The sequence below is a fragment of the Pipistrellus kuhlii genome, unplaced genomic scaffold (genome assembly GCF_014108245.1).
Source record: "Pipistrellus kuhlii isolate mPipKuh1 unplaced genomic scaffold, mPipKuh1.p scaffold_m20_p_84, whole genome shotgun sequence".
Classification (NCBI taxonomy): Eukaryota; Metazoa; Chordata; class Mammalia; order Chiroptera; family Vespertilionidae; genus Pipistrellus; species Pipistrellus kuhlii.
The window spans coordinates 690,408-705,366 of NW_023425589.1; the positions used below are offsets into that span (position 1 = coordinate 690,408).

At 64.8% G+C, this 14,959-nt stretch overlaps 1 protein-coding gene across 5 annotated transcripts; it reads left to right on the forward strand.

Annotated features, from left to right (window-relative positions):
* Positions 1-797: 797 nt before the first annotated feature.
* Positions 798-14,449, forward strand: SCAF1 (SR-related CTD associated factor 1). Of its 5 annotated transcripts, none has more exons than XM_036425705.2 (11): positions 798-952; positions 3,753-3,866; positions 4,093-4,150; positions 4,728-4,822; positions 5,104-5,204; positions 5,289-5,404; positions 8,470-11,190; positions 11,563-11,645; positions 11,862-12,080; positions 13,644-13,772; positions 14,015-14,449. In XM_036425705.2, the coding sequence occupies exons 2-11, from the start codon at positions 3,759-3,761 to the stop codon at positions 14,210-14,212; spliced, it is 3,828 nt and encodes a 1,275-aa protein (XP_036281598.1). In that variant the 5' UTR covers positions 798-952; positions 3,753-3,758; the 3' UTR covers positions 14,213-14,449. The 5 variants fall into 5 exon arrangements, with proteins under 5 accessions (XP_036281598.1, XP_045433091.1, XP_045433090.1 ...); XM_045577135.1 differs by lacking the exon at positions 798-952 and adding an exon at positions 999-1,406; XM_045577134.1 differs by lacking the exon at positions 798-952 and adding an exon at positions 999-1,348.
* Positions 14,450-14,959: the final 510 nt, after the last annotated feature.

The following is a 14,959-nucleotide window of genomic DNA, read 5'->3' on the forward strand; positions in this document are numbered from 1 at the left end:
AGCTGACGGTCCAGACTCCTGGGTCTCTAGGAGAGAATAGGGCTCGAGGTCTGCATTCCTGTATCCCGGGGAGGAAGGATCTGGGGTCTTTATTATTAGGACTACCCGTGTCCCGTAAAGGAGGAAGCTGAGGGCCCGGACTTGAGTCCAGGAGTTGGAGGGGTTGGGGGCCCGGAATTCTTAATCCCGCGGGAATTGAGGTGGGGAACCAGAACCCATGTTCGTGTAAGGTACCAGATTGAGGCCAGGAATGGGGGCCCAACTCCTGGTTCTAAGGAAGGAGGAAGGCTCGGACTCCTGAGTCGCAGGGAGGAGGAGGGAAATGGGAACCCGAAATCCTCTGCCGGGTGAGACGAATAGGAATTTGGACTTTACTATCCTAAATAAGGAGGCTGGAGGGCCGGCCTTCTTGGTTCTAAATTGGTTCTAAATTTAGAGGGGACTAGAGGATCGAGATTCCGGGCTCCCCAGAATGTGGGCGGGGCAGTTTGCAATCAATCCAACTTTTTTTTTCTTCTTTTCTTTTCTTTTTTTTTTCTGCTGCACTTCCCGAACTACAATTCCCTTGCGTCTGTCGGGCTACATGCTCCTTAAGTCACTTCCTGCTCCTCGGGCTTTCCGCGCGCGCGGGGTATTGTGGGACTACCTCGCGGGCTACCGCAGCCCCGCCTACTTCACCTCTCACCCCCATGCTGTCCCCGCGTGACGGAGGCGACGCGCGGACTACGCCTCCCGGCGTGCGTCGCGCGCACCCCCTGCCCCAGGTGCCCCGTTGGCTGTTGGGAAACTGAGTCCGGAGCCTTCCCACCAGCCTTCACGGCACCATGCACGGTACTTGAAGTCCCGGCAAGCTCGGCGGCGCTTGAGCTCCGCCCCTCTCCTCCTCCGCTCGCGAACCTCCCCAGCCCGCCCCGCCCCGCGCCGGGGCCGGAGCCGCAGCCCGAGCGGCGGGGTAAGATGGCGGCGGCGGTCCGGGCCGCGGGGCTCGGGCCTATCGGGGTGGGCGGGGCGGAGTCGGGTCGCGGGTAGCCCTGCGGTCCTCCCCACACGCCGCGGGGCCTGAAGGACTTCGTGGGGCGGCCTCCGGCCGGGCAGCGGAGGCGGAGGCTGGCGCCGAACCGGGGGCCTTCTCCAGGCCCCGGGACGCGTCTGTGGGTGCCGAGGGCATCTGCGGGGCGTCCCCGTGAGAACTGGGGGCGTCCGCAGGGCCTGGGCCGGGCCTGGCGCCTGCCCTCCATCATGGGTCTTTTCCGTAGGCGCTGTGGATCGCCTTTATGGGCTGACCGGAGGCTGGGGTCTGTTCGGAGGGTTCTGGGGCCATCTTGAGATCTGGAGATCTGTCCCAGAGGTGAGGGAGGTGTGCAAGAGCCGGGGCGTATCTGCAGAGCCATCGCTGTAGCTCTGGGGTACGTCGATCGGGGCTGCGAGGTGTCTGCAGGGGCCGACCTGAGGTTGCCACTCACCTCCCCGGGTCTGGGGCCATCGAGCGGGCCTGAAGGAGCCGATCCTGGGTCAGGAAGTCATTCAGGGGTGGGATGTGACACCCCCCCCCCCCCAAGGGAGAGAGGCGAGTATTGAGTTGTGCTGCAAGGCCTGGATGGGTCTCCATCGTCTGGGGAGTGTCTGATCGGAGTGACAGGAGGCTGTGGGCAGCTAGAAGGACCTGGAACCCGCTCGGTGGTGGCTCTGAGTGTGCCTGCAAGAGTGCAGTCTCCGTGCCTGGAGCAGATGCGAATGCCTTTGGGGCCAGATAATCAGATGGGGAATAAGACAAAAGGAGAGTACTGGGAAATATGCGGAACTCAAACGTACTTGCACTTTAGAAGGTAATTCGGATGGAAAATGTCTTGGAAGTCTGCATGGCCTTGGGGGCCAGAGAGTCAGAATTCGCCCACGTGAGTCTGACGAAGCCCGTAGGATCACCTAGCTCTCCGTGCAGTGCTTTTCAAACCTTTGACCTTGATCTACAGTAAGAAATACATTTTCTCCTTGCGACCCCCAGGACCTACTGACATATATATTGAACCGTAGACCCACGTCCCACTGGTATTTCCACTTAGTTCTTGCAACCTGAAGAGTCTTCTGCTGTGTTCTACCGAATTGCTTTCTGTGACGAGCTGTGTGTGAAGCACTGACACCGCTGTCAGTGGGAACCACTCACTGATCTAGAGGGACCTAGCAACGTCTGCGGAGCCTTTTCAAGTAAAAAAAAAAAAATTTAAGGAGCCACTGGTATTGTGTCTGCAGAGCTTGGGGCATGCGTGAATGGGCAAGGGAGTGTCTGTCTGTAGCCTGCAGATCTACAAAAAGCTGCTGTTCTGCGGCTCACTGACACCTGGTGCTGGAGAGAAGCTCCAGGGCTGGGACCTGCCCTCAGAGCTGGGAACCGGCCCCAGGGCCTTTGCAGGGCGTGAGTCCATGGGGAGTGAGGGAAGGAGCCCCAGGCTCTTAGAGAGCTGGGCGGCTGCCTGGGAAAGCTTTCAAAAAGCTTCCCTGGCTCAGTGGTTGAGCTTTGACCTATGAACCAGGAGGTCATAGTTCAATTCCTGGTGACGGCACAGCCCAGGTTGCAGGCTGGATCCCCAGTGTGGGGCGTGCTGGAGGCAGCAGATCAGTGATTCTCATCCATGTTTCTCTCTCCCTCACTCTGAAATCAATTTAAAAAAATAACAATGTTGAAAATCTGGTAGGAGGGAGAGCGGGACAGAGGCCTTTGTAGGTGTGCAGGGGAGAAAGGGGGCGTGGGGGAAGCCCGGCCCCCAAAAGCTAATAATGAAAATGATCATTATTGTTACTCTGTGCTGGGCACTGGGCTGAGCTGACTCTGTGGCAGAAGCGGCTCTTTTCAGTTCTCACCGCTGTCCTCTGAGGAGGACACTCTGATTGTCCGGCGTACTGAGTGCGGGGTTAGGGGTTCGAAACTCTCTAGGAACTGGGACTGGGTATGGCTGCGGAGAAGCCCACAGCTGACACACTCCTGTTTTCTGAAGCCTCACTAAGAGCCGCAGCTGAAGGATGGCCTTTCGGCTCTGCGTCATCTCAGCATTCCCGTGACATCGCCAAGGCGGCAGCCATGCCTCCGTGCAGGGGGCAGACAGGCCAGAGGCGATGTCTGGGGTGTGTGTGTGTGTGTGTGTGTGTGTGTCTGCTGGGCAGCAGGCCCTTCTAACGTTAGTGTTTTCGTTTCAAAAGTGGCACACGGTTCCATGTTATATATGTCACAGTTCCGTGTCATGTATGTGAACAGTTCTGGGTGATGCTTAGGAAGTTGCGTCGTGCGGAGGCGCCCCCCGCACTCCCTCATGTTAGGATTGGTGCAGGCACGAGGCTGTGAGCACGCTACCGGGAATCACAGCTCGGCAGAGAGAATTCTGGGCGTGGGGCTGGATCCCACGAGGGTGGGGCTGGATCCCACGAGGGTGGGCCCGGAGGTCTTCAGGCGGGTGTGGGGGGAGCCGTGGGCTCTGCGGAGCGGGGTGTTGAAATAGGAGACGGCGAGGGCCTCCCCAGGCCAGAGGAGGCGGCTGAGACCCAGACGAGGGACGGAATGGGTCGTCTCCCTCCAGTGTCCGCCTGGGCCTGGTGCACCCCAGGCCCGGGGCGAGGGGGGGAGAGGAGGGATGCTGAAGGGGATACCCACTGTGGGAAGGTTCTCTGCTTTTGTCCCTGTGTGCGCACACCCATCGCCCTGCCCCCTGCCCCCCGCCCCGCCCCGCCCCGCCGGCCTGCGCTCCACACTCCCCCACCCTCAGGTGACCATGGAGGAGGAAGATGAGCCTCGAGGGAAGACAGAGGAGTCGGGCGAGGAGAGGGGCGATGGCCCGCCGGACCGAGACCCCGCGCGCTCTCCCTCCGCCTTCATCCTGGTGAGGCCTGGGCCCGCGGCTGCCCAGGGAGGGCTGGGAGGCTGGGCGGACCCGTGGGCCCAGCGGGAGGGGGCCCGGGGCCCAGGCTCCCCGCGCCTCTGAGGGGTTCGAGTCTGGTTGTAGGGGGTCCAGGATGCCCGTCTCCCGGGAGCAGCCTCGGGAGCATTGGCATGAGCCCCCTGACCGCCAACCTCTCTCTCCACCTCTCCTCTCCCATCTCCCGCAGCGGGCCATCCAGCAGGCCGTGGGCACCTCCCTGCAGGGGGACCTGGCGAATGACAAAGGTAGGCTGGGTTCTGGCTCCTCTTCAGCTCCCTGCCCCACCTCTGCATCCCTGATCCCCATCTCATCCACGGGCTTTCCTGAGATCTCCTGGTGCCGCCCTTGGGCTGGCAAAGGAGCTGAAGATGCGTCTGCCTTGGAGGGGTCCACAGGCGTGGTCAGGAGGTGGCCTGTGGTACCCGAGTGGGCAGGAGGCCCAGCTAAGCTAATGGAGGAACCTATCCAGGAGGGCTTCCTGGAGGAGGTGGCATGTTAGAGCTGTCTGGTGAGGGAGAAAGCCTGAGAGGCGGCAGCAGGCCTGATCTGTGTTTCCTAGGGGCTGGCGGGCAGGGGGTGGGAGGGGCGGCCATAGAAGTTTGCGGGGACCAGGACAGAGCTGGCTCCAGTGCCGAGCTGCCCTGGCTGGGTTTTGTCCCGAGGGCAGCTGGGAGGACGCGTGGGTGAGAGTTGGAGGCTCAGAAGGGTGTTGGGGAAGTGGCGGTGGAGGTTGGGAGAGCAGGCAGGAGCCAGAAGGCGGGTGGGCTCCTCTGTCCTCTGCCCCCCAAGGCCCTGCCCCAGTGCCCACGGTGTCTCCCGCAGACGGCTCCAGGTGCCACGGCCCCCGCTGGAGGCGCTGCCGGAGCCCTCGCTCGGAGTCCCGCTCCCAGGAGTCCGGGGGACCGGACACGGCTGCTGTGAGTAAGGAGGGGCGGGGAGACGGGCGGGGCCTGGGTCCCTAAGACGGGGAGGTGGGATCGGGATCCAGCCTCCTGGGTGTGGTGCTGGTCAGGGGCCATGTTGGAGTGTATGGGGTCAGGCCTTGGGGGCAGACAGGATGAGGGAATCGGTTGAGCCCAAATGTTTTCTTGAAGGGGCGGGGTCTCCGTTGTCTGGGTTCTGAGAGGTCGGGGGCTGGGGGAAGGGATCTGCGGTCCTCCCAGGATCAGGGTGAGGGCGGAGCTCTCCCCCCCCCCAGGTGTTGGACATGGCCGCAGACAGCTTCCTGGCGGGCTTGGTGAGCGTCCTGGACCCCCCCGACACCTGGGTGCCCAGCCAGCTGGACCTGCAGCCTGGCGAGTGAGTAGCGGGCAGCCGGAGTGGCAGAGGCCTCGGCGGGGCAGCCGGGAGCACCCGTCGCTCACTCGCTCCTCCATCTTGCAGAAGCGAGGACATGCTGGAGCTGGTGGCCGAGGTCCGCATCGGGGACAGGGGCCCCATCCCGCTGCCGGTGCCCAGCCTGCTGCCTCGTCTCAGGGCCTGGAGGACGGGCAAAACGGGTATGTGTGGCCGGGGCAGACTGGGCAGGCGCCGGCCGCCGCGGTGTGCGTCAGGGACAGTCATGATGATGGTGCCGGTTAGACAGAATCCTTAGTGTTCGGTTCCCCTGCGGCACCCGAATGAAGGCTGCAGGGCGCCACCCGGTCCCACCTCTCGGCGAGCTGCATGGGGTGTGTCTCCCCAGCAGGGGGCACTCTCAGCATCTCCGTCCTCCAGAGAAGAGGCTGAGGGCAATCACTTGTTCAGGTGGCACAGCCGGTTGTCTGGTGTGGGCCTGAGCCCCAGCCCAGGTGTGTCCGGGCGGAAGGCCCACGTTGTTGGCGTCTGTGCCGCACGCTCACCCACGTGACAGTCTGCCCAGCACCATGGAGGAGCGCAGGTTCTCAAACCGGAGCAGGCAGCAGGATCCCCAGGGGAATTCCTTTTTTTAAAAAAAATGTATTGTTATTGATTTCAAAGAGGAAGGGAGGAGAGAGAGAGAGAAACATCAATGATAAGAGGAAATCATGGACCGGCTGCCTCCTGCACGCCCCACACGTGCCCTGACAGGCTCATAGGTCAGTGCCTAACCACTGAGCCACACCGGCTGGGCACCAGGAGGGCTTCCTGATGCGCAGGTCGCCGGGCCTGTCCTCAGGTTTCCCGTTGGCAGGGCTGGGGTGGGGCTTGGGAATTTCCGTTTCTAACCCTGGTGATGCTGCTGCCGGACCCCGGATGCCGTAGAGGCCTAGGTTAGGCCTCACTTTGGCGTGGACCTGCATATTTGGGGAGGGTGGAGAGGACAGGAAGAGGACGGTGAAGCGGAAGGTGAGCTGCGAGCCGCTGCGGCTCAGGGACTCTCTGAGCCGGTTCACGGTTTCCTTGTCCTTTTTTTAAGCTGCAGTTTGGCTTGTCTGTTAGATTCTGGGTCATGGTGCCTAGGACCCACCGCACCCTTAGGGGCCCACAAAAGAAATGTCATTTCTTTTAAAATTAGAAGCCATAGAGGATAAGTAAACAAATGAGCGGGACCGTGTTCCAATAAAACTTTATTTACAAAAACAGATGGTGGGCCGGCCGTGGCTCCTGGGCCTTAAGTAAAATAGATGTGTGGAGGACCTAGAAGTTGTCTTCAGGGGTTATGTTTTATTTCCTTATTCCAAGTGTTCTTTTGGTCTTCATTTGGAAAATGCTAAGAACGTAGGGAGGCCGAAACCGGTGTGGCTCAGTGGATAGAGCGTCGGCCTGCGGACTGGAGGGTCCTGGGTTCTATTCCAGTCAAGGCCATGTGCCTGGGTGCGGGCACATCCCCAGTTGGGGGTGTGCAAGAGGCAGCTGATCGATGATTCTCATTGATGTTTCTAACTCCCTGACCTTACCCCTTCCTCTCTGTAAAAAAATCAATAAAATATATATTAAAAAAAATAAGAAATAGATGCCTGTGCCCCCAGACCACTCCGTCTAGACTTATATATTTTTATCATTTTGGATATATTTAGATGTTGTCACTTGGCTTATTGCAGGGTTTTATTTTATTTTTATTTCAGAGAAGAAGGGAGAGGGAGAGAGAGAAACATCAATGATGAGAGAGAATCATTGATTAGCTGCCTCCTGCGCTCCACACTGGGGATTGCATGTACCCTTGGCCGGGAATGGAACTGTGACCTCCTGGTTCATAGATGGATGCTTAACCACTGAGCCACACCGGCCGGCTGGTCCATAGACTGTTTCGCACTTCATGTTGTGATAATAACCAGGGTCATGGGCGCTCACGCTCACTGAGTCCTCCCAATGCCAGGCAGTTTGGTTCCGTGCAGCTGCTCACGTGTCCTCTCAGACCTGGGGGTCTGGATGCTCCCATCATCATCCTCCTCTCCTGCTTTCTTCTTTTTTTCTCTTTCTTTATTTTTAAAATATATTTCTGTTGATTTCAGAGAGGAAGGGAGAGGAAGAGAGAGAGAAACCTCGATGTTGAGAGAATCATTGATTGGCTGCCTCCTGCTGGCGATGGAGCCTGCCACCTGGACTTGTGCTCTTGGGGGGTATTGAACCTGGGACCCGGCTTTGTTTTACTCCAGCGCCCTCCGCAGCTGGCAGACTGTGCGCTTGGCATGTTGGTATTTCTCTCCCCACTTGCATGTGAGCTCCTCGAAGGCAGGGGTTTTTGTCTATTTTGTTCTTCATTCTATTCCTGGTGCCCGGATCAGCGGCTGGCACAAATAGGTGGCGGGTAAAAGTACTGAATGAATGCACAAACCTTGCTGATGAGGAAACTGAGGCAGGCAGGGAGGGCTGGAGCCTGGGATCCAGATCGGGAGGTGGCTCCGGAGCTGCCCTCGACCCTGTGCCTCCCCGGCACCATCCGCGTGACGTGCTGGCGTCCTTGCCACACAGGTCCCGGGTCCTTGCAGCTCCATGTGGCTGGCAGGGTCCCGCGGACGCCGATCTGTGTCTGAGTCCTGGGGCAGGGCCTGTGGCCCTGAGATGTGCTCAGAGTGTGGGCGGGTGACTTAGGACAGGATGACGGTCGTCCTGGACCCGCTGGGTGTGTCTGTACGTCCTGAGCAGATGTAGCGCCTGGAGTGGGGGCATTGCACAGGGAGGGTCTGGAGCGGAGACTCAGGGGCCGGGCTCCCTGGCCCCGCCCCTCCCTGGCTCCGCAGCGGGCCTGAGCCTGGCCAAGCAGGCGGTCTGAGGTTCGAATCCAGCTCTCCCCCAAGCCGGCGCCCTCTGAGTAACATGCCTGCCCTCAGCGGTCAGGGTGGTCTTGGGGGGGCCAGTGTCCGGCTCAGGAGGGAGTGCAGGCTGGGGGACCACACTGACCACGTTTGCACCCTGACTCCTCCCCGCTGTGTGGACCTGGGGAAGCTCCCGCAGCTCTCTGCCTCAGTTTCCTCCTGGGGCACGGTATCTGGTGTAGAGTTGTTAGGAGCTGACACATGCGAAGCACTGGGGCAGGACCTGTAGGCGCCAGGAGGGCTGAGTGCGGGCGAGGGTGTGGATGGCTGCTGGCCATCCCGGGGGTGGGGGTCCTGCAGGCAGGACCCGCCCCTGACCACAGCTCTGTCTCCCCGTTCCTTTGCAGTTTCTCCTCAGTCTCATTCTCAACCCACCCGTGCCCGCCACCTCCTCACCCTGGGCACTGGGGACGGGGGCCCTGCCCCACCCCCTGCCCCCTCCTCTGCGTCCTCCTCGCCTTCTCCTTCCCCCTCCTCCTCTTCCCCTTCCCCCCCTCCCCCACCGCCGCCCCCAGCCCCCCCAGCCCAGCCTGCCCCTCGGTTCGACATCTACGACCCCTTCCACCCCACCGATGAGGCCTACTCCCCGCCGCCTGCACCGGAGCAGAAGTACGATCCCTTTGAGCCCACTGGCTCCAACCCCAGCTCCTCCGCTGGGACCCCCTCGCCTGAGGAAGAGGAAGAGGAGGAGGAGGAGGAAGAGGAGGAGGAAGGCCTGTCCCAGAGCATCAGCCGCATCTCCGAGACGCTGGCGGGCATCTACGATGACAACAGCCTGAGCCAGGACTTCCCAGGTGACGAGAGCCCCCGGCAGGACCCGCAGCCCCCGCAGTCCACCGCGGCCCCGGGCACGCCGCCCCAGGCGGACTCCACCCGGGCGGACGGGGCCACCCGCCGCCGAGTCTTCGTCGTGGGCGCCGAGGCGGAGGCCTGTCGGGAAGGCAAGGTCTCCGTGGAGGTGGTGACGGCCGGCGGGGCCGCCCCGCCGCCCCTGCTGCCGCCGGCCGACCCGGAGATCGAGGAGGGCGAGATCGTGCAGCCGGAGGAGGAGGCCAGGATGGCGCTGCCCCTCTTCCGGGCCGGCCGGGCCGCCCGCCCGCCGCCTGCCGCCCCGGCGCCCGCCGCCCAGCCCCCGGCCCCGCCGCCCGCCGCCCGCGCCCCGGAGGGGGACGACTTCCTGTCGCTGCACGCCGAGTCGGACGGCGAGGGCGCCCTGCAGGTGGACCTGGGGGAGCCGGCGCCCGCGCAGCCCCCCGCGGACGCCCGCTGGGGCGGCCTGGACCTCCGCCGCAAGATCCTCACGCAGCGGCGGGAGCGCTACCGCCAGCGCTCGCCCTCCCCGGGCCCCGCCGCCGCCGGCCCGCCCGCCCGCAAGAAGTCCCGGCGGGAGCGCAAGCGCAGCCCCGAGGCCAAGGAGCCCGCCGCCGCCGCGCCCGCCGCGCCCGCCTCCCCCTGGGACTCCAAGAAGCACCGCTCCCGCGACCGCAAGCCCGGCTCCGGCTCCCACGCCGCCGCCCGCCGCCGCTCCCGCTCCCGCTCCCGCTCCGCCCGCCGCCGCTCCCGCAGCCCCGACCGCCGCCGCGGGGGCGGCCGCCGCTCCCGCTCCCGGGACAAGCGGCGGCGCCGGCGGCGCTCGGCCTCCCCGCCCCCGGCCGCCTCGTCCTCCTCGTCCTCCCGGCGCGAGCGGCACCGGGGCAAGCACCGCGAGGGCGGCGGCAAGAAGAAGAAGAAGCGGTCCCGGTCCCGCGGCGAGAAGCGCTCCGGGGACGGCGACAAGGGCCCGGCGCCCGCCCCGCCGCCGCCCGCCGCCGCCTCGCTGGGCGCGGAGCGCGACCGCCGCCGCGGCGCCGTGCCGCCCTCCATCCAGGACCTCACGGACCACGACCTCTTCGCCATCAAGCGGACCATCACGGTGGGCCGGCCCGACAAGCCCGACCCCCGCGGCCCGTCGCCCGCCCCCGCCGCGTCGCCCAAGCGCGAGGTGCTGTACGACTCGGAGGGGCTGAGCGCCGAGGAGCGGGGCCGCGGCGACAAGGACCGGCGCCGCTCCGGGGCCTCCTCCCGGGAGAAGGCGTCGCGGCGGAAGGCGCCGGACGCGGGGGACCGGGACCGGGACCGGGACAGGTCGTCCAAGAAGGCCCGGCTCCCCAAGGAGGCCGCGCCCTCCGCCGGGCCCCCGCCCAAGCCGCCGGTCAGCAGCGGCTCGGGGTCCTCGTCGTCCTCCTCGTGCTCCTCCTCCCGGAAGGTGAAGCTGCAGTCCAAGGTGGCGGTGCTGATCCGGGAGGGCGTCAGCAGCACCACGCCCGCCAAGGAGGCCGCGCCCGCCGGCCCGGGCTCCATCGGGGTCAAGTTCAGCCGCGACCGCGAGAGCCGCTCCCCCTTCCTCAAGCCCGAGGAGCGGGCTCCCGCCGAGGTGGCCAAGGCGGCTCCCGGCAGCGCCAAGCCCAAAAAGACCAAGGTCAAGGCCAAGGCCGGGGCCAAGAAGGCCAAGGGGACCAAGGGGAAGACCAAGCCATCCAAGACCAGGAAGAAGGTGCGCGGCGCGGGCAGCGGCGGCCCCGGGGGGCCCGGGACCCTGAAGAAGTCCAAGGCCGACAGCTGCAGCCAGGCCGCCGGAGCCAAGGGGGCCGAGGAGCCTTCCTGGTCTGGGGAGGAGCGAGCGGCCAAGGCCCCCAGCACCCCGCCCCCCAAGGCCGCCCCTCCGCCCCCCGCCCTCACTCCGGACTCCCAGACTGTGGACAGCAGCTGCAAGACTCCTGAGGTCTCCTTCTTGCCCGAAGAGGCCACTGAGGAGCCTGGGGTCCGAGGTGGGGCGGAGGAGGAGGAGGAGGAGGAAGAGGAGGAGGAGGAGGAAGAAGAGGAGGAGGAGCAACAGCCTGCCACCACCACGGCCACCAGCACGGCCGCCCCCGCCCCGAGCACGGCCCCCAGCGCGGGATCCACAGCCGGCGACTCGGGGGCCGAGGACGGGCCGGCTCCCCGAGCCTCTCAGCTGCCCACGCTGCCCCCGCCCCTGCCCTGGAACCTGCCCGCTGGGGTGGACTGCACCACCAGCGGCGTGCTGGCCTGTGAGTGTGCCCCGGGCTGGGGCCGGGGCTGTGGGGTGGGCAGGAAGGATCAGGAGAGAGGACGCCATCTGGGGACAGCCTCGGAGGCAGAGGAGGCCCTGGAAAGGGTGGGTATGCAGGGACCTGGACGGGGCCCGTCCAGGGGGCTTCTTGGTGCTTGGGTGTGATGGGCAAGGTGACCAGCTCCGTGAGTGGCAAGAACATGGGGAGTGTGGAGGGGGTTTTCAGTGGCCGAGGCCCCCTTAGTTCTGAGCCTGCGGCCTTAAGGCCTGTCCAGGGGGCCCAGGGGGTGGCCGTGGGCAGAGAGGTGAGATTCACTGTCTCATCTGTCAACCCCGGACCTCCCTGTCCTCGCCTCTCCGCCTCCTGCAGTGACTGCACTTCTCTTCAAGATGGAAGAAGCCAACCTGGCGAGCCGAGCAAAGGCCCAGGAGCTGATCCAGGCCACCAACCAGGTGGGCTCCCCAGGCAAAGCCCCCAGCCCCTTCTCTTGTCCCCTGCCTTGGGTTAGGAGAGGAACTACAACTCCCAGCAGGCCTTGGGGCAAGATATTGGCCAGAAGTGGAGCTTGTTACCCTTGGGGCTGTTGGGGAATCAGGGTGGAAATCATAGGGGTACATGCTTCCTCTTTCCCGCCACTGCCCTTTGTTCACCCTCCAACTCTTCCGCAGATCCTCAGCCACCGAAAGCCACCCTCCAGCCTGGGGGTGACACCAGCTCCGGTGCCCCCGTCTCTGGGCCTGCCCCCTGGCCCCTCCAGCTACCTGCTCCCTGGGGGCCTGCCCCTCGGGGGCTGCGGCTCCACCCCGCCCACCCCCACGGGGCTGGCTGCCGCGTCTGACAAGCGGGAGGGCAGCAGCAGCTCCGAGGGGCGAGGGGACACCGACAAGGTGAGCTGGGACCGGCGAGGCGGGGTGACGGGACGGTTTTGCAGGGAGCAGGAGCAGACACTGAGATGCAGGGCCCGGAGAGAATGGCAGAGGTGGTGCCAGCAGATGGGGCCGTAGGTTTAAAAAAAAAACAAGTTGTTAAATTGTAAGGATCTGAACTGTCAGTCTAATGGATGAATGGGTACTGGGCAGGTTTTAAAAAAGTTATTTGTGCATATGTATAGGGAGAGAGGGACAGTCAGACAGACAGATGAGGATGTAAACATACACTCATACCATCACCATGGGCCGGCGGACCAGTCCGACCCCCGAGGCCTTGTGAAGGTCCAGCAGCCTGTCGCTGGCCATGGCGGTGCCCGTCCTCAGCAGCTCCGTGCACAGAGCCGGGGAGCATGACCCCGTGGGCAGCGCCGTGTGAGGCCGGGGCGGCCCGGCTCCGCGGCCGCTGTGCACCCAGCGCCGGGCCTGCGGGACCGGACAGCGTGGCCGGAGGACTGGCCCGGCTCCCTCTGAGCCCGGAGGCTGCTCTGGTCTGCTCGCTGCCTGTGGTCTCCACTTGCCGCCTCTGAGATGGCTGTGGGAACAGCCCCCCTCCCCCCCTTTAGAAACCCACTTCCTGTGGGCTGGGGGGCCGGGGGGCCGGGGGGCCACGGGGGCGGGGGCTCTCCCAGCAGTGGCGCTGCCCGCGCGGCCAGGGGTTCCGCAGACAGTTTCCATCTTCTCTCCCGAGGTGCTGGCCCTGACGTCTGGGTGTCCTGCCCTTGGCAGACTCAGTTTACCCTTCCTGTCTTCCCTCAGCCCTGGCCCCGGAGGGCGGCCTCCCAGGGTTGGTGTTTCGGGGACTGTCCCTTGTGCAGACTGCCTCTGGCCCGAATGTGCGCTCGGCTGGAGGTGTCCTATCCGTCGGTTTTTTGCAAAGATCCCACTTGAGGTTGCAGCAGGGGTTGGGTCTCTCAGCTGCTCCTGTCCTGTCCCCACCTCAGAGCAGTCACAGCTCCCCGACTGGTTCCTTGAGTGGCCTCCGTGTGTCCCCACCCCCTCCCGCCCCCGCATGAGTCCTGTCCACTTTTTACAAGGCAGCTATAAAGGGGTTTGGTCCCTTGTCCAGGCCTCGGGCTGTAGAGCAGGATTTTAGCACCTCCCCCATGCCCCCCCCCTCTCCCCTCCCCTCCCCTCCCCTCCCTCCCCTCCTAACCGGTCCTGGGCCCCCAGCACCCCTTCGCCCGCTGTCCCCTCAGCGGCCAGGGCAGCACGCCGAACCCCGGCCATGCTTTGGCTCTGCGCTCAGAGGGTCTGAGTCTGTGAACACAGTCCTGCTTGGCTCTCGTCCTGTCCCCCCACTGGACTCTGAACTCTGTAAGGGCAGGGGCGCGCGTCCTGGCGTGGCCACCTGGGCCGGCCAGCGAGCAGCCTGGAGGACGTGCTCAGTGACTCCGAGGCCCAGCCTGTGGTCCTGGCGACCTCAGCACGGGGTGCACCGCAGCCCGGGAGGCTGAGGGGCCGGCGGGGTGCAGGCGGGCCCCCCGAGCTCACCTGCCTCTGTTCCCTCCGCTGCCCGGCCAGTACCTGAAGAAGCTGCACACGCAGGAGCGGGCGGTGGAGGAGGTGAAGCTGGCCATCAAGCCGTACTACCAGAAGAAGGACATCACCAAGGAGGAGTACAAGGACATCCTGAGGAAGGCCGTGCACAAGGTGGCCGGAGGGGCGGCCCGCGGGGGTGCGCAGGCAGGTGCACGCGGGTGGGGGCTGGGGCGGCGGCTCGTCCGGAAGGTGAGGAGGGCGCACGATCTCGCGCCTCTGGGCCCGCGCCCCCGGCAGCGGGACGAGGAGGGACGTGGGCCTGGCCCTGGGGGGCCACTGCCATCCTGTCCCCCACAGTCCCGGTGGGCGGGGCCTGGCGCTGGCAGTGATGGCGGCTGCCCCTCGCTCCCCAGATCTGCCACAGCAAAAGTGGGGAGATCAACCCGGTGAAGGTGAGCAACTTGGTGCGAGCCTACGTCCAGCGCTACCGCTACTTCCGCAAGCACGGCCGCAAGCCCGGGGACCCCCCCGGCCCCCCGCGGCCGCCCAAGGAGCCGGGGCCCCCGGACAAGGGCGGCCCCGGCCTGGGCCTGCCCCTGCCCCCGCTCTGAGACCCCAGCCCCGCGCCTTCCTCTGCCTCTTCGGAATTCTGGACGTATTTATGGCTCCGCCTCTCCGCCCCCTCCCCCGTCAGTGGGACGATTGGGAGAGGGTTGCCGTGGGGACGAGGAGAGCCCCCTGCCCGGCCCTGTGCCCACCTTCCTGGTCCCCAGCCTGGCCCATCGCCTCTCCCCTCTTCATGCCCCTCCCCCAGTTTCATTAAAGATTTCATGAGATGTTACCTTCGAGCCCCGCGATTTTAGCCCTTTTTTTTTTTTTCCCCCCAGAGTCTAATTTGGGAAAGGGTCGGGGAGCGGGGCCCAAGTCTGAGGGCGGCTCAGGGAGGCCAGGCTGTGTGGCTTGGCTAGTACCATCCCCTCTCTGGCCTCAGTTTCCTTGTCTGTGAAATGGGTGCTGTGAGGATAAGGGAGATGCAGGCAGTGAGCACGGACCCCTCCGGTGCCCCAGAAGCTGCTGCTGAGGGTGGGGTGACGGCACGCTGGGCCCAGGCCCCGGCCAGGCCCCCAGCTCGGGGCTCCTGGGCACTGCCCGTCGGCGTGGAGGTGCCGTCCCCCATTGGGGGGGTTGTGTTTCACCCGTCCTATGAGGAGGGGCGATGGAATCCACCTCCTGAGATCAGAGGGAAACTGAGGCACAGGAAGTGCCACGTGGGGGGCAGTGCTGGCCTCGCTCCGCACGGTGGCCCGGAACGCAGCCACGGTGAGGAAAGGCGGTGCCTGGGCACCGGAGCTCCTTTG